This window comes from Mus musculus, chromosome 3 (genome assembly GCF_000001635.26).
Source record: "Mus musculus strain C57BL/6J chromosome 3, GRCm38.p6 C57BL/6J".
In the NCBI taxonomy this organism is placed as follows: Eukaryota; Metazoa; Chordata; class Mammalia; order Rodentia; family Muridae; genus Mus; species Mus musculus.
In genome coordinates, this window is record NC_000069.6 from 20,103,191 (window position 1) to 20,125,858 (window position 22,668).

A 22,668-nucleotide genomic window follows, 5' to 3' on the forward strand; every position below is an offset into this window, starting at 1 on the left:
GAGGGAACGTCCGCTTGCAGAGGTGGGCGTAAAGGAAGAACAGTTTCTAACGTGGGATCAAAAGCTCTGCATTAGACCTGTCATGTGAACATACGGGATTGACTTTACCCGCTGGAGAGGCAGGTATGGAGTTCAGTGCTCCCAGTTTGACTCTTAAGTTTCTGTTATTTGTGAGTGATGAGCCTGAGTAAAGTCACCTAAGAGAGTGATTAAGTTAAAAGTAGGTCTATCCGAAAAGGTACTAGCGTGGCTGGTAAAACAGTGGGAAGCCTCTTGCCAGCATGCCATGTGGTGGGTCCCACAAGCAGTTTCCTAAACCAACAAGCTGAATGCCAGTCAGATGTAGCCATGCCCGGGAGGGAATGCAGAGTGCTGAGGAAGCTGTCTGTTTGAATTGTGTTCTCAGGGATGTTATTGTTAAAGTAACCTCTTTCATAGGTAGTAGACTTATTAATACTTTATAAGCATTGATTGAGTATAATTGATCTAAGTATTTAAATGTGCACATTAATGGTGTCTTATTAAGTAAGTACAATGAACACTTTTTTTTTTTTTTAATTATTTTTTGGATTAGGAGGCTAAGGCACAGGAGACAGAGTTGTTATTTGAATTTTAGCAGGTTGGTTTCAGAACGTGGAAGTTTATCGTGTGTATTATGTTGCCTACTTTTTTACTTTCTTCACTATCCAAAACACTGCCACTGTCACTACTAGTATATATAAGGTTTATAAAGTAATCCAGGTCGTGTTGTAATTGCTTTGTACACACTAACTTCATGAGTAGTCCTCCCAGATGTGGTGTGTAACTGTTATAGCTGAGGACACAGGCAGGATTAGGCTGCTGGCCAAGTCTGCATAGCTAAATTGACAGAATGTACCAGTCTGACTTTAAAATTTCTGCTTTTCACCAGGAGACTTGATTGCATCATCAACTTGACGTTTCAGATTGGATATGTAATTTTTGGATTAATTATTCTTCTCTTCCACACTGAGTATTTCTTTGAAAAAAAAATAATAGTCAGTTTTGCCTTTCTATAGCCAATTCTTGTCTTCAGACTTAAAGAGAAAGCTTTTATTTTGGCTTTCTGCTCCAGAGGTGTCAACCCATGGTAGTGGAAACTACAGAGTGGAACGGAGCAATATCATGATAAACAAGAGGCGGACAAGAGAGCACCGGAAACAAGTGCTCAAGTCAGGGCAAGATCCGTCTATTCCCCAAAGGCTTAGAGTTTCTAGAACCTCAGGCGTCAGTCAGTGCTGTAGCTGGAGACCTGGAGTTCAGCGCATGAAGCATTGGAGAGTGTTTCATAAGTAAAAAATAGCAAGGAGCCTGATGTGCACATCCACGCCCCCACGGAAGTACAGCAGTTTGATCAGGGCCTTCCTGTTGACTTTCTGGAAGATATAGATAGCACCATTTAAATCTTTCAATTCTATGTATCTGCATCCTCCCCCTCCCCCTGACACCCACACCCTTTAAAAAGAAAATGTACTGTTTTTGTCCTATTTTTCTTGTCTTTTGTTGTTGTTGTTCTATTTTCTTTCTGTGTTTTTAAATGTCTTCCCACTGCTCTTTATTGGTATTGATTTATTTATCATCCTTTATAACTATTTTTTGTTTTCTTAGTCCTATGTCCTTTCATATGGTTTTGTCAGTGGTTTTAGTGTGTGGTGGTCTGAATGAAAATGGTCCTCATAGGCTCATAGGAAGTGGCACTGTGGGGAGGTTTGGCCTTATTGGAATTGGTGTGACATTGTTGGAGGAAGTGTGTCAGGGGGGTTGGGCTTTGAGGTTTCAGAGGTGTGTCCAGTGTGGCACTCTCTTACTGTTTTCCGGTCCGGATGTAGAACTCTGAGCTACCTGGAGGTGCTCACAGTCATAAATTTTATGCTTTCTGTGGTAACTTTCTGGTGAGTTTAATTTCACTGCCTTCTTTGCTCTTTGCTGGTTATTCAATGTTTGACTATTTTGAGTTCTTTTTGGACGAGCTGTTTGTCCAGAGTCATGTATAGGTCCAGGCCATCAAGAAATACTTAATTTTCTTATTATTCATGGGAGTCAGTATAATGTAAATTCTTCTAGGTTTTATTGGTTTTTATATAACAGAGATCAGAAACATAATTACTTACAAAATTGATTATTATACAATAACACTCCCCCTACTGTGTGTGTGTTTTGTGAATATGTGTGTATGTGTGTGTGTGTGTATAAATTGGATTGAAAATTGAAGTCATCATGCATACACCCTATTTCTGTTTTTACAGAAGAGATATGAATTTTCCTTTCAGTATGTATGTACCACTTACTTTGAAGGGCCAGCTGAGGTCTGTAGGTCATGCATATTGACATTTTCCTAGGTGACTTTTTTTCTTGGTTTCATTAAAGATGAGCTTGCTTTTGTTTTTGTTCTTGTTTAGAGATGTTCATAATGTCTGACATTTTATCCCTAGGTATTTTACTGAAGGGACTGTCCTTGCACACTATGCAGATGTCTTGGGTCTTCTGCTTAGATTGCGGCAGATTTGTTGCCATACCCATCTTCTTACAAACGGAATGTCTTCAAGTGGCCCCTCCAGTAAGGAAATGGGATTAGTTCATACCATTGTGTTTGCTAAATATTTCAGTTAGAAGACAGGTTTTTATGCAACTTGAATTTGATCTATTACTTTGATATACCTTTGCTGTAAGATTTTTTTAAAATTATATTTTTATTCTGTGTGTTTGTATATGAATATCATGGGTGCATGGATACATGTGTGGGAGATCAGAGCATAACTTGCAAGAGTCAGTTCTTTCTGTACCATGTTAATTCATGTTGTCAAGTGTGGTGGCAGATGTCCTTAGCTGAGCCATCTTGCTGGCTCCAAGAATTTTTTATGAATGAAATGGAAGTATGATACCAATGTAGAAGAATATTCAAACTGGTTTTTTCTTGTATGCTGCTAGTGTGGCAGATGTTATTTTATGAGGTGCTTAAGTGAGATGGCTATTGTACCTTCATAGGTTTCCTTAGAATTCCAAATTTATGGCATGATTTCTGCAAATACCAGAATAAAGATGAAAGACAATTAAGCAAAATTTTCTTATATAAGATAAATTGTTCTAGTCACATTACCAAGTTTGTTCTGAAACTAATTCTGAAGTGTCTTTTTTTCCTAGGAAGTGACACGCCTGAAGAGCTGAGAAAGATGTTAATAGAGAAGATGAAGATAATTCTGAGCTCTGGTTCAGATGAGGAATGTGCAATCTGCCTGGATTCCTTAACATTTCCTGTGATAACCCACTGTGCACACGTGTTCTGTAAACCTTGTATCTGTCAGGTCATTCACAGTGAGCAGGTGAGTTTGTTGTTCAGTATGGACTCAGTGTTTGACGGAGTGATTTACCTTTCTTTGGTATAATAAAAACCCAGCCACGTTCCAGAGATGATAAGGTGTTCCTTACTTGAATTTAATAATGCACCTTTTATGGTTAATAATCTCATCATTGTAGTAAGTGGTGTATTTATTATAAATTAAATGGCACGACTTTTGGGGGACATTATTATTTAGTCAGTAATTCTAGTTCTAAATTTCAGATCCTTGTGTTCAAGTAAATATATTAATAGAGAGACAATGAATTTAAATTTTATTAATTTTATTTTTTTAATTTTTAAAAAGTAAAAACGCAACATGTTTAATTTAGTCTAGTATATTTAAAGCACTTATTAATATATTACTTTCTTTTCTTAAACTAAGTTTAACATCGGATGGCATTGCGCTTTTACCATCCTAATGTGACTCAGTTGTGTCTCAGCGATCTGCTTGACACGTACAACTCATTACTGTGTTGAGTGGTGTAGGGTAAACTAGGGCTAGAGTCTTCTGTGAAAAAAGTCTGAAGTTGAATGATATGTTAAACAGTCTGTCGGCTAATGCAAATTCAAAGTCTTTTTAAATGTTCTACACTCTACATGTGGGAAATGCACACATTGCACTTACAGGCTTGATTCTGAAGTCAAGAGCTTTGTGAACCACTATCCTAATCTCCTCCTCCCAGTCATTTACCTTTCCCTGCTGAGAGGTGCTCCTTCATAGACATTTTTCATGTAGTTTGAATTTTAGAATCTTTCTCTTGCAGTGATACTGAGTATGTAGTTAAGATACAATCTCACTTTATTAGGTCCTGCTTTGAATGAACTTGGAGTATTTGAGAGAGATGGACGTCTCACGCTGTTAAAAGCTTTATAAACTACAAGTTTTGTAAAACCCTGCACTGGTTCTTAACCTTCCTAACGCTGCAACCCTTTAATTCAGTTCCTCATGTTGTGGTGACCCCAACCATAAAATTATTTTGCAGCTACTTCATAACTGCAGTTTTGCTATTATGAATGTTAATGTACATATCTGATGTGCAGGATAACTGATATGTAGCTCCCAAGGGATTGTTATCCACAAGGTGGGAACCGCTACACTAGGGACTTTGTTTTTTTCTTTTGAAATGTTCTATGTATTTTTACTGTACTGTAGCTAAGGGCAAGAAATGTCACGTTTTCTTTAGTAGCGGACGATTCTCAGTGCTCTGAGCTTCTGCATTTAGTCAGGTTTATACTCTTCTGCTCTGTCCTTCACAACAGGTTGTAAACAGGTCTCTTACAACATGAGGACGTGTTTGTATGTTTGGAGTTCAGGTACAGGTTGATCTCAAGTAAATGAATATGACAAAAATCCTGAATAAAATAAGTGCAGAACTTTCTATACATGACAAAAAATGTAGGCAAATTTATATTTCTATGAGTGTGGTTCATTCTTTGTTCTTTTGTGTATAGCCACATGCAAAGTGTCCTTTGTGCAGAAATGAGATACATGGAGATAATCTATTAGAATGTCCTCCCGAAGAATTGGCATGTGACAGTGACAAAGAGTCCAGTATGGAATGGAAGTCCAGCTCAAAGGTAAAGTCCACATGCGTAAATATTCTAATGTTTCATACTTAATGAGGAAATGTCATGATAAAATAGTAATTCCATTTCTGCTTTTAGTCTTTCATGTTCTTTTAGTTGTACCAGCTTCTGTTTATATTTAGTGTTGAATTTCAGTTGGAAAAGAAAGGTATTTGAATTATTATGGTGTTCTTTTCAGTCTTTTTCTCTTACTTTTGCCTTTTAGTTAAATTATATGAAAATCTTCTCAATAAAAAAATTGTTAGAAGCTGGCCGTGGTGGCGCACGCCTTTAATCCCAGCACTCAGGAGGCAGAGGCAGGCGGATTTTTGAGTTCGAGGCCAGCCTGGTCTACAAAGTGAGTTCCAGGACAGCCAGGGCTATACAGAGAAACCCTGTCTCTAAATACCAAAAAAAAAAAAAAAAAAAAAAAAAAAAAAGAAAGAAAGAAAGAAAGAAAAAAAAAAAAGAAAGAAAGGATAGATTGATTGTTGGAGATTTGTTCAATGAGTCCTGCATTATGTCATTATGCGAACCCTACTAAAATTAGTGAGTGCAAATAAATTGTTAAAAACTAGAGTGTCTGGACTTATCACACTAATTGAGATGGAATCTAATGGATACAATATTTTCGCTTTTTCAGATTAATGCTCTAATGCATGCTTTGATTGAATTACGGACAAAGGACCCCAACATAAAAAGTTTAGTTGTTTCTCAGTTTACCACATTCTTGTCTTTAATAGAAACACCTCTTAAGTAAGTTTAACATGCGCTTTTACTTCATATAGAAGAATTTTGTACATGTGTGTTGTGTGATAGCCACGCCCCCAAAATGTCTTAATGTAATGTTTTATCAGGTTTAGTCATTTCATTTATTTAAAATGATATTCAGTGTAACAACAGAACTTCTCCTGAACATAAGATTTTAAAATTAAGTCTAAATTAGTCAGGAAATAATTAGTACCTGGCAGATGGCCAGATGCTCAGTAGGCATTTGCTTTATCGAGAAATGAATTATTGAGTGAATGTGTCATTCACTTGGAAGCCGTTTACTTAGCTTGTACAGGGCCTTGAGTTTGACTGATCTTTAGTACCACAGGAATAAATTATGAGTGAATTTGGTTTAACGAATATTTGTTAACCTTTTAATATTTCTCACAGTATATTTATTGTCTGTTTTCTTTTTCCATTAGAGCCTCAGGATTTGTGTTTACTCGTTTAGATGGTTCCATGGCTCAAAAGAAAAGAGTTGAATCAATTCAGCGTTTTCAAAACACAGAAGCAGGATCTCCTACGATAATGCTACTGTCCTTAAAAGCAGGTGGAGTTGGCTTGAATCTCTGCGCAGCTTCTCGAGTGTTCTTAATGGATCCCGTAAGTACTTATATAGATTTTTCAAAATGTTACTACAACAAAACAAAACAAAACAACAGGAAAAGAAACAAAACCTGTTTGAGAGGTGCCTTTTAGTTACAATTAATTGTGAGGAGGTAACATTATCCTTATTTGCAGATGAGGAAACTGGTAGACAGAAAAGTGTACAGTGTTCCCACGGTCACACAGTGATGTGTAAAACTAGTCAGCTTCTGTGTTTTTAAGTACGGTTCTGTGATTCCAACTGTTTTGAATACATAAAGGATGCCTATTAATGCTTTTAAGATTCAGTAAGCAGCAAATCAATGAGATATCACTGTGCATTATATGATCAAGGCATTGGGAATCTGACTATAAATCAGATATTGGCTCTTGTCATGGTCATTCTTCTAATTTGCCTAAATATTAGATCGAATGCAAATTTAAGCCTCTCTCTTTTGAGACATAGAAGTTCCTGAGGAGACCTAAAGAGAACATTTTAGACATGCATCCGCCTTGATTCAGGTTCAGATGTCCATGAACATATTCTCAGTAAGTTTCCCTGGCTGACAACATGCACTTAATGTGGCTGTGTAACACAGGCCCTAGGGATGTTTTGGATTTCTGTTAGAAATCTAAATTAGATATATATTGTCAGCTTACCATTCTTCTTGGATAAAGTACAGGCAAGAGAAAAAAATGATTTCATCTATTGCTATCATAATTTTAAAATGTCTGTGAACTACAAGTAATTCATAGAATTTTTAAAAAACTGTCAGCTGATACAGCCTAAAGTCAGTCTCCTATACACAATTTAAGTTATGGCAAATTAACAGCAAAAGTTTCCTTTTCTTAGACCTCGGAGGCATTTAGAAGAGAGTAACACTTAAGCATTACTACTGTTATAAATCTCATCTGCATATGAGGTATAATTTCTATTTTCAGCTAGCACTTTCTCTGTTAATGTTTTTTTTACCCCCAAATACTGTTTTCAAGTTTGTGGGTTGTGTGTGTTTTGGGGTGTGTGTATGTGTATGTACACGCTCACATGTATATGTGAATGTGTGTACCTGTACAAGTGAGTGTGTAAGAAAGGACACAAGCTGTCTTTTTCTGTTGCTCTCCATGTCACTCTGTCAAGACAGGCTCTGTTAGTTGAACCTGGAACATGCCCTTTTGTCCAGGCTTGCTGGCCAACTGTCTTCTAGAATCCACTTGTCTCTGCCCCCCAACACCAATAGAAGTACATGGGACCATGCCCAGGTTCTGTGTGGGTGGTGGGGATTTCAAACCCAGGTCTTCATGTTTCCACAGCAAATTCTCATTCCACTTAGCCACCTCTAGCTTTTGCTTTCATTTTTAAGAATTTTCAATTTTAACTTTTATGATTTATTTATGTTTATGTGTGTGTATGTGCAGTGTGCAAGTTGATGACTGAGGAATCTAGGCAGAAAGCTTCAGGTACCCTGAAGCTGGTGTTCCCTGGCGGTTGTGAAATGCCTGATGGGGTGCTGAGAACTGAATTCTAACCCTCCACTTTAGCCACTGGGCCATCTCTACAGCCTGCAAATTTAGTCTTCTTTATTTTGAGACAGTGTAGAGCTTGCTGTATGAGACTTGAACTCAGAGATCTACCTGCCTCTGCCTGTAGGGTCCTGGGATTAAAGGTGTATGCCATCATGAGGAACAGTGCACTTGATAGTTTTTTACAATTTAAACTTTTTAGTTTTTTGAGATCATAATATTGCATCTTTCCCTTTCCTCGCTCTAAACCCTCATGTGCCCTGCTTTCTTTTAAAATCATGAACTTTTTTTTTTTTTACAATAACTGTTGTTATTGTAAGTGTTTCTGCTCAGAAGGAAGGGTAACCTGGGACTAGGATGCCCGGGAGCACACAGCTCCGAGGTGGGACAGTGTCCCAGTGGAAGGCCATCCTGAGAAGACAGGAACCACACAGCTCTGAGAGGAAGCCGCCTCAGCAGAGGCATTGCAGCTGGCAGGGAGGCAATCCCAGCTGAGCTGAGGAGCTCAGGGCCTCAGCCCAGCTCCTTCGTTTCACTTCCCTCCATTGCTTTGTTTCTTCTTGGCTTCTTCTGATAAGAGAATCACACCAGGCAGGAAATCTCATGACACAGATTTATTGGAGGGTCCGGGGTGTTGAGGGACGAATCAAGGGATATGCTGTCCACTTTTCCTGGGAGCAGACAGCAGGGAACTGGACGAAGGGACAGCGCTTATTTAGGATTTCTGAGGGTGCAGGGCTTCTCAGGACAGAGCTTTCCAGAGGGAGTATTGGTGGGATTTCAAGTCCTGAGCTTGAACCTCAGTGATGGATGTGATTTCCTGGTCAGAGATTGGTGGCTATTTTTCCTCCTCTTTTCTCTTCATTGGGCCCATAGTGTGGGAAGTTCTTCCCCACTGCAGCCAGCCAGCTTTTGCTGAGGCACCATCTCTGTGGGGCTGCTGGGTTGGGGTGGCTGGAGAGGAGGCAGTGCCAGTGGACAGCTCCTATGGGGTAGCTCTTGCAGGGATGCCTAACTTCATTTTACACCAGAAAGCTCTAGGCTGAGGCAGAAAGGTGTTGCCACCTTGGACTGCTCCGTAGTTCCCACGGACACTGGAAAGGCAATGCACCACCATGGACAGCTCCTGTGAGGGCTGGAGGCTGAGAAGATGTTGGGGTGCCACCATTTCTGACAGGAGCCCCCATTTTGAACTGCAGCAACCAGAGGCTGGGGCAGAAGGAGGGACTGGCTTTTGTGGTACACTGCTCAGGGACTATGGTTATAAGCATGTATGTATATGTGTATGTGTATATTCCTAAATGCATAAATACAACCTGTATGAAGTCATTTGTGTGTATGTTTTCAGGGCTGACCATTTGGTATTGGATAACCAGTTGGGGTACTCTTTGAGGAAGACTATTTCTTCCACTCTCAGCATTCCTTAGTGGACTGTAGTTCACTGTGTCTGCTTGGGGGCACCTTGGGCTTTCCTCATACACATTAGCATGTCAGAAGCTGCACGTATAAAGTCTTTACTAACGTGACTGTGTAAACATTGAAGTGAACAAGGATGACAACAATAGAAGCCATTTGGCTGCTACTGAAGACCTCTGTAGCTGGGTGTTCTCTTGCTGTATTACATCATGTTCTTGAGCTTAAGTCAGAACGTACGTACTTTTAAAGTACATTTTTTCAAGTCCAGCTGATTGCAAACAAATTGTTGGTTGTATCAACAAGTCTGAAACAGCCTTAAGACTTATGAATACTATTGAAACTGTTTTATATTTCATCAATATGGAAAAGCAAAAAATATATAAAGAAAACCGATGCTCGCCAAAAGAGGAGAAACTTTTTCATATGCGGGCCCAAGAATGATATGTTTTGTTTGGTCATTTAGAGAGAACGCACAGTTTCGTTTTGTGACCAGAAAGCCACAAGGTTTCTGATCACCTGGCAGGTCTTATGTTGCTCCTGCCACACCGATCAGGCTTTAGTTGGGCCCAGGTTGCACATGCCTGTCTGCGACGCCCTAAAACTTGGATCTATTTGAGTACTGTCACAAACTTCAGAAAGTTTTGGATGTTTGATTTTGGACTGTGGATCTATGCAAACATTTCACAATCTAAAAAAATTGAGCTTTGAAACACACAGGTCTTAGACATTTTAGAAAAGATTCTCAGCCACGATTGTAGTGGGTAAAGTGCAGTATATGGGGAAAAGGCTGGCTGCCTTAATAGTACTGGAGAAAGAGCCTTCTCTGGGTATATATGTAATATCAGTGTTTGAGTTTCATTAGAGAAGGAGGCATACAGACACTGGGATGAAGGGCTGGTGCAGAGGACATGCCTCAGTAGAGCAGTAGTAATGCAGTCCTGTCTCCGTTAGGCCTGGAATCCTGCTGCAGAAGATCAGTGCTTTGACCGGTGCCATCGACTTGGCCAGAAGCAAGAGGTGATCATCACAAAAGTGAGTTTTTAAAGTTACTTAAGATTGTTTGCTTTTTAAAAGTAACACACGATTGAAGTAGAATATGGAGAAGATGTAAAACTCACTTTATAAGATTTGTTTTTTCCTCTGTAGTTAACATATGTTCTTTTTCATGCATATATCTCAATATAAAATAATTGAAAGAAAATGGGATAATGCTTTATTATTTCATAATATATTTCTTTCCCTTAAACATATTACTGTCCATATCCATTTAGATCAACACTTTCTTACTGTGGTAAGACCATTTCAACCATTATTTTGAACACATAGTCCATTTACATTAGGAATATTCACAGTGTACCGTCACCATCACCATCCATCACAGAATGTCTGTGCCATACCCAACAGAACTCTTCTGGACTTACACTTCATTCTCCTTTGTACTCCCCATTGCTCTCTACCCCCAAGCCACTTATAACCACTGTTTGCTTTGTTTGTGAGTCTTAGTCCTCATTAGCACCTCCACACAGATCCACCATGACTTAGTCTTAAGCTTTGTAATAAAGAGTGTTGTCATGAAAGGAGTACATCTTTGTGCACGTATTCCAGTAATTCCTCTGGGTAGATTTACAAAACTATACTTGGAGACTTGGAATTGATATTAAGTAACTTCAAGTTGATTTCAGTGTAGGCCATGTAGTTCTGCTGGGAGTGTCTAGCCTATAGAAGGCCTCGAGTTTGATCACTAGCATTATAAAACAAAAGGCAGGCAGTCTTTATGGCATATGGAGTGGTGTAAATTTATGTGACCATAAGGGAATGAAAATGCACTAATTTGCATTTACCCTAAACATAGGCCTTAAATATATTTCATGTGTCTGCTGCTCATGGTTGTATTTCCTGCTGTGACCTGCTTGTTCATTTCTTCTTTGCTTTTGCTTGTAGTTAAGCACAGTTTTATAGTATCAAGGACTCTTCATTTTGATTTTAGTTGTATATATGTTGAAAATGGTTTATCCCCAGCTCTTGTCTGTAACCTTTCTGAGAGAAGATTTTAAAGTTCTATGTTTTCAAATGTGTTCTATCTTTATTTAAATATGTTTTTCCAAGGCCTTTTTTTCTGTAGTTACATAGCAGTGAGCCTTATGAGAACCCTTTACCTTATAAGATATCAAAGCAGTCTTTGTTTATATTAGTTTTAATGTCCTAGTACTTATGGCCTTATTTGCATTTTTAAAAGGGGCAGTCTGTATAATTCTTCTGGAAGATGCTGTGTTTTGTGAAATGTTTCTACATTTTTTTCTTTTCCAAATGAAGAGGTTATTGTTCTGTCACCTTCCTTTTATGCTTTTGGAGTTTGTTTTGCTTTTAAAAAGTCCATAATCTATCTACTAGTAGATATGTAGAAATGTGTATGTGGGTCTATTTCTAGTCCGTTCCCTTGTTCTCTTTCCTTGATGTCTTCCTGTTCTTAGAATAATATTTTATAATTATGATTTTTCACATCACCCAGGTCAGGCAGCTCACAATCACCTGTAACTTCCACTCCAGAGGATCATCAAACACCCTCTTCTGGACCTTCCCCCCCCCCTCTCCCCCTCTCTCTCTCCTCTCTCTCTCCTCTCTCTTCTCTCTCTCCTCTCTCTTCTCTCTCTCCTCTCTCTTCTCTCTCTCTCCCCTCTCCCCCTCTCTCCCCTCTCCCCCTCTCTCCCCTCTCCCCCTCTCCCCTCTCTCTCTCTCTCTCTCTCTCTCTCTCATACACACACACACACACACACAAACAAAAGTAACTTCAGTAAAAAGTATGTGTATGTGTGTGCAAGCATGTGCACATGGAGGCTGGAGGACAGCCTGTGTGCTGCTACCCAAGCACTGGTACCTTTGGTTTTATTTTTTAACCATGTACCTTCTCTTGAGTTGGGGTTTCGCTGGCCTGGAGCTTACCACATAGCGAGGCTGGCTGGCCAGTGAATCCTAGAGATTCGCCTGCCCCCACCTCCCCAGCCCTGTTGTTAGAAGCATATTGAACAATGCTTGGCTTTTTAAATATGAGTTCTGCAGGTTGACTTAGGTTCTACTGACGGAGACTACAAAGTATGTTTAGATATCTGATAAAGTGTTCTAATTAATGTTCATTTTGAAACTTTTATTAGTTATCACTATTGCTATTGGAAATTTGAATCTATGCCATTATATCTCATTTGTGGAATATTGCTCAGGATTTATTAAATTTATAATTCCTTTGATAACTATCATGTTTAGGAATAAGAAGTGTTTTTGTACAGAAACATATTAAATAGTATATCTAGTTTTTTTAAATGTATTTCAGTAATGTTCTGTAATACAGCTCTTGTTGTTATTACAGTAACAAGGATATTTTAGCATTTGCTAGAAATACTTCATTATTTCCTAAGAAGTTTCTAGTAGAGATCATGAATAAAATTTGGATGTGCCTTTTATTTCTAGGTGAGGACTTTGTTATTCCTTTTTAAGATTCTTACCAGAAATGATGAATTTTATCAAGAGTTTCTTACTTATCTGTTGCCTCATTGATATGTACCTTTGTATGTATATAGACTGTCATTTGTGGGAACTTCATTTGACTCTTGATAATACTGAATTCATTTGCTAATATTCTAGCTCCAGGGACACCTATATAATTTGTGTTTGTGATGTTCTCATGTGATGATTGTGAAGAGTGTGTAAGTTCTGTGCTTCCAGCCATATTCTTTGTATGAGAAAATGACATTGGGCTAGAAAGGGAAGCCATGCTTAGCTGTAAATAGCCTCACTCTGCATATTGAGAAAAGGATATGTATGTATATATATATATATATATATGTGTGTGTGTGTGTGTGTGTGTGTGTGTGTGTGTGTATGTATGTATGTGTAAGTGATCATTTCACTTTTAAAATGTGGGTACACTTTTGAAATGTGGGTACTCCTGAAATACAAGTTCTTATAAAGGTATGTATATTACTGTTTCACTGTGTCTCCATGTTTTCATTCTGACTTTAGTGTGCAGTATTGTTAGTTCACCCTTAGTGCAGTTTAGGAAAAGGCTAATTTTCTTAGTAAAGGTTTCTTAAGAGCATTAAAAAACTTCATTTTGTTAGCTGAACAGTTCTTAACTATTACTTTAACTTGACTTTTATTTTTTTCTGTTTGCAGTTCATTGTGAAGGACTCTGTGGAAGAAAATATGTTGAAAATACAGAACACGAAGCGAGACCTTGCAGCTGGAGCCTTTGGCACTAAGAAAACAGACGCCAATGACATGAAACAAGCTAAAATCAACGAAATCAGAACTTTAATTGACTTGTAACTTGTGGGGTGTTTCTAAGGTCAGTTTGAACAGACACTTAAGTCTTACAGATGAAAAATACATATTTAAGGATGGCATCTAGAGAATACTTTATGGGGGGCATATTTTATGTTAATACAGTAGTGTTACTGACACATCTTCTATACCTGAATCTCTTTTTATGATACTTCACACAGCAGTGAGTTCCATTGTAAACCGGCCTGAGACACATGTGCATAGAGGGCCCTTTGCTCTCCAGGTTGGCATTCCCTTGCTGAGGGTATTTTCCTACATTTCCCATGTTTCCCACATCTTCACTGAAGTGTGGTTGAAGCTTCTACTTGTAACCACTTACTCACCAAAGCCTTTTGGTAATGATTCAGTGAATCTACAGTCCTTGTAAATTATGAACAAGTATATACAGACTATAAGAAAGATTTTACTGGATGTTCAAAAATTATACTTGCATTCATAACTAAACCTTGACTAAAACACCAAAGTTCAGAGGGCAAGTTAATTTTTCTTTGTTGAGATATAACAAATATGTGACTTTCCATATGTGTTTAGAGAAAATTTAGAGAAAAAAAAAAGCATTGTGTGTTCATTTTAGTGAAGTGGTGCATTCATTATTTAAATGTGATGATAGAGGCACAAGGTGTAAATGGTATGTAGGGGTGAAGGAACCAGTTCTACCTGGTTTGTCTTGAATGCTTATATTATGTAATTTAAATAGATATTTTTGTAAGTGCTCTCTATTTATGTAGGTGTTTTGGAAATCCAACTTTATAAATGTAATACAGAGACTACTGCTGAACCTGAGAAGTGTGATAATCAGGATGGAAATTGGGTTGGATAACCTTCAAAGTTCAACTCTTAAAGACATTTTAATCCCGAATCTAAAAATGCCTTTGTGAGTTTAGAATCCGAATTTAACTTTGGAATTTTATTAATTGATCTCTTCATTTTTTTAAACCCTTTTTTGGGAAGTTAATGACTATGACTCATAGTTAAAACAAAGACGCAGTCAGGGTATATAACAATAGCTTTCTTTTCTGTTGTTGTTTTTGAATCCAGAGACAAGATGACTAAGAAGAAGCTTTATGGCTTATGATATAAACTGAAGAACAACTGAGACTGTATTTATGCTCTGAGAGTCTTACCTGACTAAGAGAGATGATAGATACCCTTCTAAATCCTCACAGAATCCTCCCCAGCCTGTTAGTCCTCCGAGGGGACAGGACTAGCCGGCAAGCATCTTCTCAGCTCCCTTGCTCGGGCAGCCAGGCGAGGCAGAGTAGCATTCAGGTCAGGTTTTCTGTAGCGGTGAAAGTGGAATAACTGGGAGTGGCCTGCTTGGGTGAGTAGCCCATAGGATTTGTAGGACTAGTATCACATACAAATCAAGTCTCATTATGTATGGCATTGGAGTTCTTTAGTTCCTATACACAGTGAAATTAAGTGTAAACTAGTTATGGCCCAAATAAACAAGAAAGAAACTCAGTTTACTCATTTTAATTACAAATAAACTGAGGTTCCAAAGTGAAGGCCATGTGCGTCTTGTCCAGAAAACTACAGAGCTATCTATGCTTTAAAACATGAGAACAATCAAATTTGGTGTTAATAAAAAAAGTGAATTCTAAGATATATGAACCCCTGGGATGAGGGATGCTGCGCTCTGCTGTTTTACTACTTAGAAATGTACTGAAAATATTATATTTCAAATTGTGTTTCCAACTGGATTCTTCTTTAAATTAAAAAAATCAATAAAAATCTAAAAATTTACCTTCTTTGGTGTCACTTAGTGACTGTTTTCCTTTGAACTATTTAACCTTTCCTTTAACAGAAAAAAAAGCATCTCACTTCTGTAAATGTTCGTTACACAATTTTTCATTGAATCACGTAAAAAGTACTGTTATTATAATTTACTCATTCACATTTAATTTTGGTACAACTATTGAAATTCTTAAGATCTTAGCGTATATTTAAAGTTTATATAAAAATTGGCATAAAACACGGGTTTCATTTAATTTCCTCATTTTAAGAACAAAGGGAGTTATGATAACCATGTGTAGTAAATTATAGATTTTGCCCTTAAAATAATGTTTAGAAATAATCCGATTAGGAGTTTATTACCAGTATTGCTCACAGGGTTTAAAACTATAAGGGCATATTGATCACTTCCTTGAATTTCCACCTTATAAATTGACTTAATGCCTTTTTTAAAACAAATACAACTTATTATAAACTTTCAGACTTTTGGGAGGTATTTTGGTATTTGAGCTTCCTGCAAACAATCTTGAAAGATGTTTCAGTAAGGAAAGACCTCACTTTGAGGCTTCTTTGAAAGATGAAGCCTATCAAAGGAATGGTAGGCTGCTGGTGATACCACTGCAGTCACACAGGCGGATACATCATTATCTGTATTGTGTGGGACAAAAATGGGGTCCCGAGTCCACTTGGAGCTAGGGCCGATGGGTGAGGCGGACACGTCCTGTGCGCAACCCCACGGAACCCAATGGAACTGTAAGGGCAGGCCGGCTGGCCAGTGGACGTTGGACTGTGACAAGCTGCAGGATCCAGCTCTGGGGTGAGGAAGGCACAATCTGAGGCCCCCGTGGAACTGCCGCGTCAGGCTCTGACTCTCTGGCACCACAGATGCTTTTGGGCACCGTGGGAGAGCCAGTTCCGGGGTCCCTGGGCCACACGGAGGCCAGGGATGACAGGTTCTTGCTCCTGTACATCCCAGATACGGAAGAGCTTAGAAACGGGTGGGGACCCGCAGACAGACTCTAAGAGGGAAAAGGGTAGGAGGAGACCTCTGGTCGGTTACTGTGGGGAGGAGAGGGCAGCTATCTGGGAGGGCTGCTTGGTTGGCTGATGGCTGGGGCTTCCTAGGGAGGTTAGATGTGCAGCTCATTAGGGCTGCTCCATTGCTCCAGCACGGCAAGTTCTGATGAGAATGGTTCATGGTTTTAAGGCATTTATTGTAGAAAGGCAGCGAGGGGGAGAGAGTAGAGAAACAGAGGGTGGCCACGTGGGGAGAGGGGGAAGGGAGAGGGAGCAAGAGTAAGAGCAAGAGAAAAAGAGGGTAAGAGAGGCAAGAGAGCAAGGAGGGGGCAAGCAGCTCCTTTTATAGGGGGCTGGGCCGTCCTGGCTGTTACCAGGTAACTGGGGAGGAGCATACCTGGTGGAGTCCAGACAGAATACCAGGAACTTGAGGCATTGTCTGTGACTGATGGCCACACCCCTCTCTGCAGGGGGTTCTGGGAGACTGTAGCTGAGACAGGAGCCAGGGGTCCAGGAGGCATGGACAAACATCTTGTCCCTTAGGGTCACTGGGGTTCCAGGCCTGTGCTCAACCGGGACCAGGCTGTCTGCACACAGCTTACCACCCCACAGTGTTGTACCATGTTGTGTGGTAAATGTGTACTGCTCCTCACTCTGATAACATTGATAGGCTTCACTAAATACCTCCTATGCAAAATCTAACATACATAAGCTTTCACCCTAAAGCTTACTTTCTCAGGCTGTATTAAAACAGGGAATAATAATTCAGTGCTTGATTTCCTAGAATTTGATGTTTATAAATCTTTTCTGACACTTTGCCCCTTCTTAGAATTGGGAACAAAACACCCATGGAAGGAGTTACAGAGACAAAGTTTAGAGCTGAGACGAAAGGATGGACCATCTAGAGGCTGCCATACCCGGGGATCCATCCCATAATTAGCCTCCAAACGCTGACACCATTGCATACAATAGCAAGATTTTGCTAAAAGGACCCAGATATAGCTGTCTCTTGTGAGACTAGGCCGGTGCCTAGCAAACACAGAAGTGGATGCTCATAGTCAGCTATTGGATGGATCACAGGGCCCCCAATGGAGGAGCTAGAAAAATTACCCAAGGAGCTAAAGGGAACTGCAACCCTATAGGTGGAACAACAATATGAACTAACCAGTAACCCCCAGAGCTCTTGTCTCTAGCTGCATATGTAGCAGAAGATGGCCTAGTCGGCCATCAGTGGAAAGAGAGGCCCCTTTGTCTTGCAAACTTTATATGCCTCAGTACAGGGGAACGCCAGGGCCAAGAAGTGGGGGTGGGTGGGTGGGTAGGGGAGTGGGGGGGGTAGGGTCTGGGGGACTTTTGGGATAGCATTTGAAATGTAAATGAAGAAAATAATTTTAAAAAATTTAAAAAAAAGTATTTTCAGTCATACTGTTTCCTGTATGTTGTGTTTGGACTACATATTACTTAGCCACTGGTAAGGTAGAATTCTGCTTATCTCTAGCCTAGACTCAGAAGCCAAAAAGGAAGCAGCATAGGACTTAGCCAAGTTAACTGGAAGTCGTCTGTAATTCCCTTACATCATCTGACCAGTGGCAAAGGCACCTCCGTCCTTTTGGTAAATGTTTCTTACATTGAAGATCCTAGCAGCTCATGATTACTGGTCCAACTGCCTCAGAGATACTTTATCACTAAGTTTTTATAGTCTGCCTCTGAGTTGCTTCCTAGTCATTTTTGTCTTTAGGTATGCAAACCCTTGTGTATTCATTCAGCCATACCAAATAAGAATGGCCCAAGTATCCATAAGATATTACAGAAAAGTAGGTAGGGACTATAAGAGGTAGGGCATAAAAGCCCTTGCAGATTCTGTCCATTAAATCTTGTTCTCCTCATTCATATTCTGTTTTCTTCAGCAGAATCATTTGTGATTCCTTGTTTTGGTTATATAATACTGTTTTAGGCCCCAGCCTTCACAGCTTGCCTCCCATTGCTGCCTACACTCCTGATACTACGGGTCATTCCCCTAGGGTGACTGAAGGAATGTAGATTCAGGTATCCAAAAGTTTAACAAAAATACTTGTATCGTTTTGTCTAAAACGCTAGAAATCACCAGTTCAGGACTGAGTCTGATAGATGTGAGAGATTGCTGAGCTTGCTTACTGCCATGGCCTGGTAACTTTAAGGTTTGAAGCATACATCTGACTACTCATCAGTGACGTAATGTATGCTAGACTAAGTACCTTTCCTCTCACTTCCCTCCTCATCAGTGACGCAATGTATGCTAGACTAAGTACCTTTCCTCTCACTTCCCTCCTCATCAGTGATGCAATGTATGCTAGACTAAGTACCTTTCCTCTCACTTCCCTCCTCATCAGTGATGCAATGTATGCTAGACTAAGTACCTTTCCTCTCACTTCCCTCCACTGATCAGATCTGTCACAATCGCTAGAGAATAGATTTAAAATTCAAATAATTTTTAAAGCGTATAACAGTGTGAAGGTTTGTATTTCTGAAACTAATTGCACAAATTTTGAAACATTACCGAATGATTTCCCCTGTCCCCCAAAGGTGAGGTAGAGAAGTACTTAAACAACCAAGATATGTCAATAAGTGTTTATTTGTTATACACAGTGCTACCACAGCTACCATCAGAGAGCACACTGCAATTTTCAAGTAGACAACTGAGAAAGAACAAGTCTGCATGCTGCCTTCACGGTGCATAGAAAACTGGTGAACTAACACTAGCTGGTAGGCTTAGGAATCACTCCGCAGTGTTAATAAAGGCCACTTTAGTCTGGAAGGCTACTTCTCTGACAGGCTTTGAGCAGTTCTACATTGCAGGTCTTGTGAAGGATGCAACAAGTGAAGATTGGAAAATGTCACACCTTGTTTTGAAGATGGAGAGTCAAGTTATGCACCACTTGAGAGAGCCATCTTAGTAGCTTAATGTTGGCTTTCTTTTATCACACATTGGCAATTTAAGAATTGAGAATTAAAAAAAAAAAGTCTAGGGTTAAACAGAACACTTGTCCACATGATGGAATTACGACCTAATAACATTTGCCCAGTTCTCACCTGTTGTCCTGCCCAAACCCCTCATCTGATGAGGTTTAGTGAAAGCCTCTAACAACTGTAACAGACTTCACATACTATGTATGGAAACGTGCCTAAGACATGGGTGTGTCCACAGGAAAATGGCAGTGCTTCTATTGCAGGTAAGTGTCAAGTTTTCTCTTGATGTTATCAAAAGAATCTGCTCCCATGTAATCGGCCTGGCCCTGTTCCCACCGTTCCTTCCTTTCTTCTGAGGACATAGAAGGTTGTGGTGCAGCTGGGGCCTCCCCAAAGGACAGGTCTGACAAGGCTCCTGAGACATGTTCCTAGAAGAGAGTCATCAGAGGCACCTTAAGAGCTGAAGTCCTGATGAACTTAAAGAATGCAACCAACAGTATGTGAGAAAAGCCAAAATGAATCATCATGCAAAAAAACTGAAAAGCATTACACGAAACAAACAAACAAAAGACAAGAATACAAGGGCAATATGATTTTTTTTTCCTCTAAAAAATGAAGACTTCTTGACTCAGTGAAAACATTGGGAGAACAAGATAATTAGGGTTAATGCTTAAGTTCTGCATACCTTTCTACAGAAGCCACAAGAGAAAGCCAGTGTATAGACCAAGTCTGAAAGCTGCAAACAGTTCAGTAGAAAGTGTAAGATGGACGGACAAGGGAACACAAATTTCACGATAAATTCTTGATCCATGTGGGCTTGGAAAGGTTGAGAACTTAAACAAAACGATTCCTAGATACTGCGCTTCATAGAAAACTTACCCAGAGAGCGACAGTGCGCACTCAATCATTGTTACATGAAAGAAAGCTAAGTGGTTTGAGGCGGTACCAAATTTTTCTGTCCAAGCTTTCATTTGGTTTGCAAGTAGCATCTATTCTTGTCGCTTCTGATAATCTGCTTGTTTTTAGACAACTGCTTCCCATCTTCACCTTTTCTTGGTTTATAATCCTCAGCTTTTGTGTGGTGGAAAGAATGGTACATGCAGCAAATCTACTCCACAATAAACTAGATTTTCATTTCATTTGGCTAGACAATCAACTAAGTGTATCATAAATGACACACTGTGCTGTCAGAAACTCAGCTGAGTTTGGTGGTGAAAAAATCTTACTAGAGGAAGAAAAATGAATAAAAACAAGTAATGATTTTTAAAGAAAAAAATGGTGGAACATTTTTTGTACTTGGTTTACTGATATAAATATTATAATTTTAAGGATATTGAATCTCCCAAGAGTTTAGGTAAAGGGTTTTTACTGATGTGTAACTGTAGAAATAACATTTAAGAGTACTGAAGCTCCAAGGAGTTTTGGTACAGGGTTTTTAACTATCATGTGAACAACTATTAATCCATGTCCTGAAGCTCCAAGTAGTTTAGGCACAGAACAAGATCAGAGTTCAGGCAAAGCAATGAAGTATGCGTATCAGATCAACCCTGCCTTTGCCTTCTACTTGTAACATAGGTGATAAAGACAGGGTCATCACAGTATAGTAACTAGAGTTTACTCTAGTGAATGCCCCTAAGAGAGAGGCACCTGAGGTCAATCAAGCCTGGTATGGAGCTAACAAAATAAATGAGCATCTAATTATAAAATTCTCCCTTCAACCATAAAATGCTATACTTAATTATAGGCTCTAGAGATCAAATTTTCATAAAGATTATAGTCTTTCAGACCATAGGTTTGAGTCCTAGTTGTTACTGTAATCTTTTATGTGAGCAAAATTCTATGACTTCTAAGCCTTATAATTCCTCTATAAAAAAGGGATATTAACAACAACAACTACTTAGTTGAGTGGACTAGTTGTTCTAGACAGTTAAGGACTCACTATGTTGGTAGGCACTACCACATATAGTTGCTACCAACTGTACCAATAGGTATATGATGCACACAGTACTGATTAAGAAGAATATGGTATTTATCCCTTTCTTACACCTGTACTGAGCACTACCTCACCATTTACTCATTAATTTTGCTGTGTGTATCTTAGTATGTAAAATAACATTCTTCTTCATCTTCCAATTCAGCATGAAGAACAAACCTCAGAAAAGTACCTTTATAATCAGAAAAGATGCTAATGAACGTTGTTTTTATAAAATTTACAGTGTCGTCTCCCTCCCACAAAGGGATCCTTTCAAGATCTTAGGAGAATAAAATAGGAAATGAGAATGTTCCTACAGTATTTATTGTGTATTATGTATTCCTGTTGTGATTTTTTTAACAGAAAGTTCATTTTTCTAAGCATATTGAAAATACAACATATATTTAAAGGCTTGAGGTTTCTAAACCTTAAATATGGCATTCTCTTCACCTCTCCCAGCCATTACTGGAGATGGAATGAAGAGCTTGCCCAATCTATGGAAGCATTTCTCTACGAGGCTAAATGCTAGCCTACACACTCTTCATGTAGATTTACAATATTAAGAATCACATAAGCATCATTTTTATGACTATCCAGCCAAGAATTCTATAGTTTCAGTGTATGAGTTTATAGAATTCCAAAACAATCTATTTTCAGGTTTAATGAAATTTGCTACACAATGTCCTTGTTTCTGTGGTATTATCTCTTCCCAGCTCTAAGATGATTATAGTTTTTCCCATACAGTCCTCCTCTATTTAAAATACTACTAAGAATTACTGAATTCTAAATCAAGTTTAAAAAGTACAGCACTAAATTTCCTGAAGTAAGAGTAAAGCAAACAGAACTTACCATCATTAGATAGGAGCTGGCATCTTTGACAAGGCCATGGTGTTGGAGCAGGGGTAAGACGTTGGTGGTGAAGGTGTCCCACCACAGGTTCAGAAACTCTGGGTGACTCACGGTTGGGTCCTGGGAGTCACAGTTGACACTTTTTGTTTGGGGGTTATAAGTGTAATTCCATGGCTTGGTTCGTCCCAGGAAGTGCACAACTTTGGCATTTTTACCAAACCTGCCCAGTGAACAGGTAGAGAGGGTGAGTAGTTTGTGCGCACCTTCTCCTGCAAAGCTGCCGTTACCCACCTTCTACCCTGTGGTAGCAGTTGGAAAGGAAACTACACCAAAAACCAGAGACACTTACAAAATGCTCATGCTCTGCCTCCAGGAGCTAACCCCTTAGGCACCCGTTCTAAAGAGAGATTTGTGCAGGGGCAGACATTACAATGCCACAGCTAGTACAGTGCTTCTAGTCAAACTAGGAGCAGTCCACACCCTGTTAGATGAGGCTACTGAGCAGTAAATGTGCACCCTCCCTTTCTCCACAGAGAGCATGGACTTCCTACCTCCTACTAAACACGCTCATCCGACTTGATGGCCTTGTCAACTTGCTTAC

At 39.3% G+C, this 22,668-nt stretch overlaps 2 protein-coding genes across 13 annotated transcripts in view; one reads left to right on the forward strand and one right to left on the reverse strand.

The window, feature by feature from the left end:
• Hltf (helicase-like transcription factor) overlaps positions 1–15,301 on the forward strand; it is a 60,684-nt gene extending 45,383 nt beyond the window's left edge. For 2 of the 9 annotated variants that reach the window (NR_105047.1, NM_001355097.1), the window contains 8 exons: positions 2,451–2,575; positions 3,160–3,338; positions 4,808–4,933; positions 5,565–5,677; positions 6,115–6,295; positions 10,166–10,246; positions 13,382–13,553; positions 14,588–15,301. Coding sequence is in view for 3 of the 9 variants with exons in the window: in NM_001355097.1 (NP_001342026.1) it covers positions 2,451–2,575; positions 3,160–3,338; positions 4,808–4,933; positions 5,565–5,677; positions 6,115–6,295; positions 10,166–10,246; positions 13,382–13,534 (958 nt within the window). In the remaining 6 variants the exon portion in view is untranslated. Of the gene's footprint in view, positions 1–2,450; positions 2,576–3,159; positions 3,339–4,807; positions 4,934–5,564; positions 5,678–6,114; positions 6,296–10,165; positions 10,247–13,381 lie in introns of all 9 variants that reach the window. The other 7 variants (NR_105046.1, NM_009210.3, XR_001783675.2 and 4 more) reach the window with 5 other exon arrangements.
• A 3,591-nt stretch (positions 15,302–18,892) lies between these two features.
• Positions 18,893–22,668, reverse strand: part of Gyg (glycogenin) — a 33,035-nt gene continuing 29,259 nt past the window's right edge. For 2 of the 4 annotated variants that reach the window (XM_006535482.4, NM_001355261.1), the window contains exons 6-8: positions 22,068–22,287; positions 19,932–19,982; positions 18,894–19,674 (exon numbers count right to left, since the gene is read on the reverse strand). In XM_006535482.4, coding sequence (XP_006535545.1) covers positions 19,501–19,674; positions 19,932–19,982; positions 22,068–22,287 — 445 coding nt within the window. In that variant the 3' untranslated portion in view covers positions 18,894–19,500. Of the gene's footprint in view, positions 19,675–19,931; positions 19,983–22,067; positions 22,288–22,668 lie in introns of all 4 variants that reach the window. The other 2 variants (NM_013755.4, XM_030252640.1) reach the window with 2 other exon arrangements.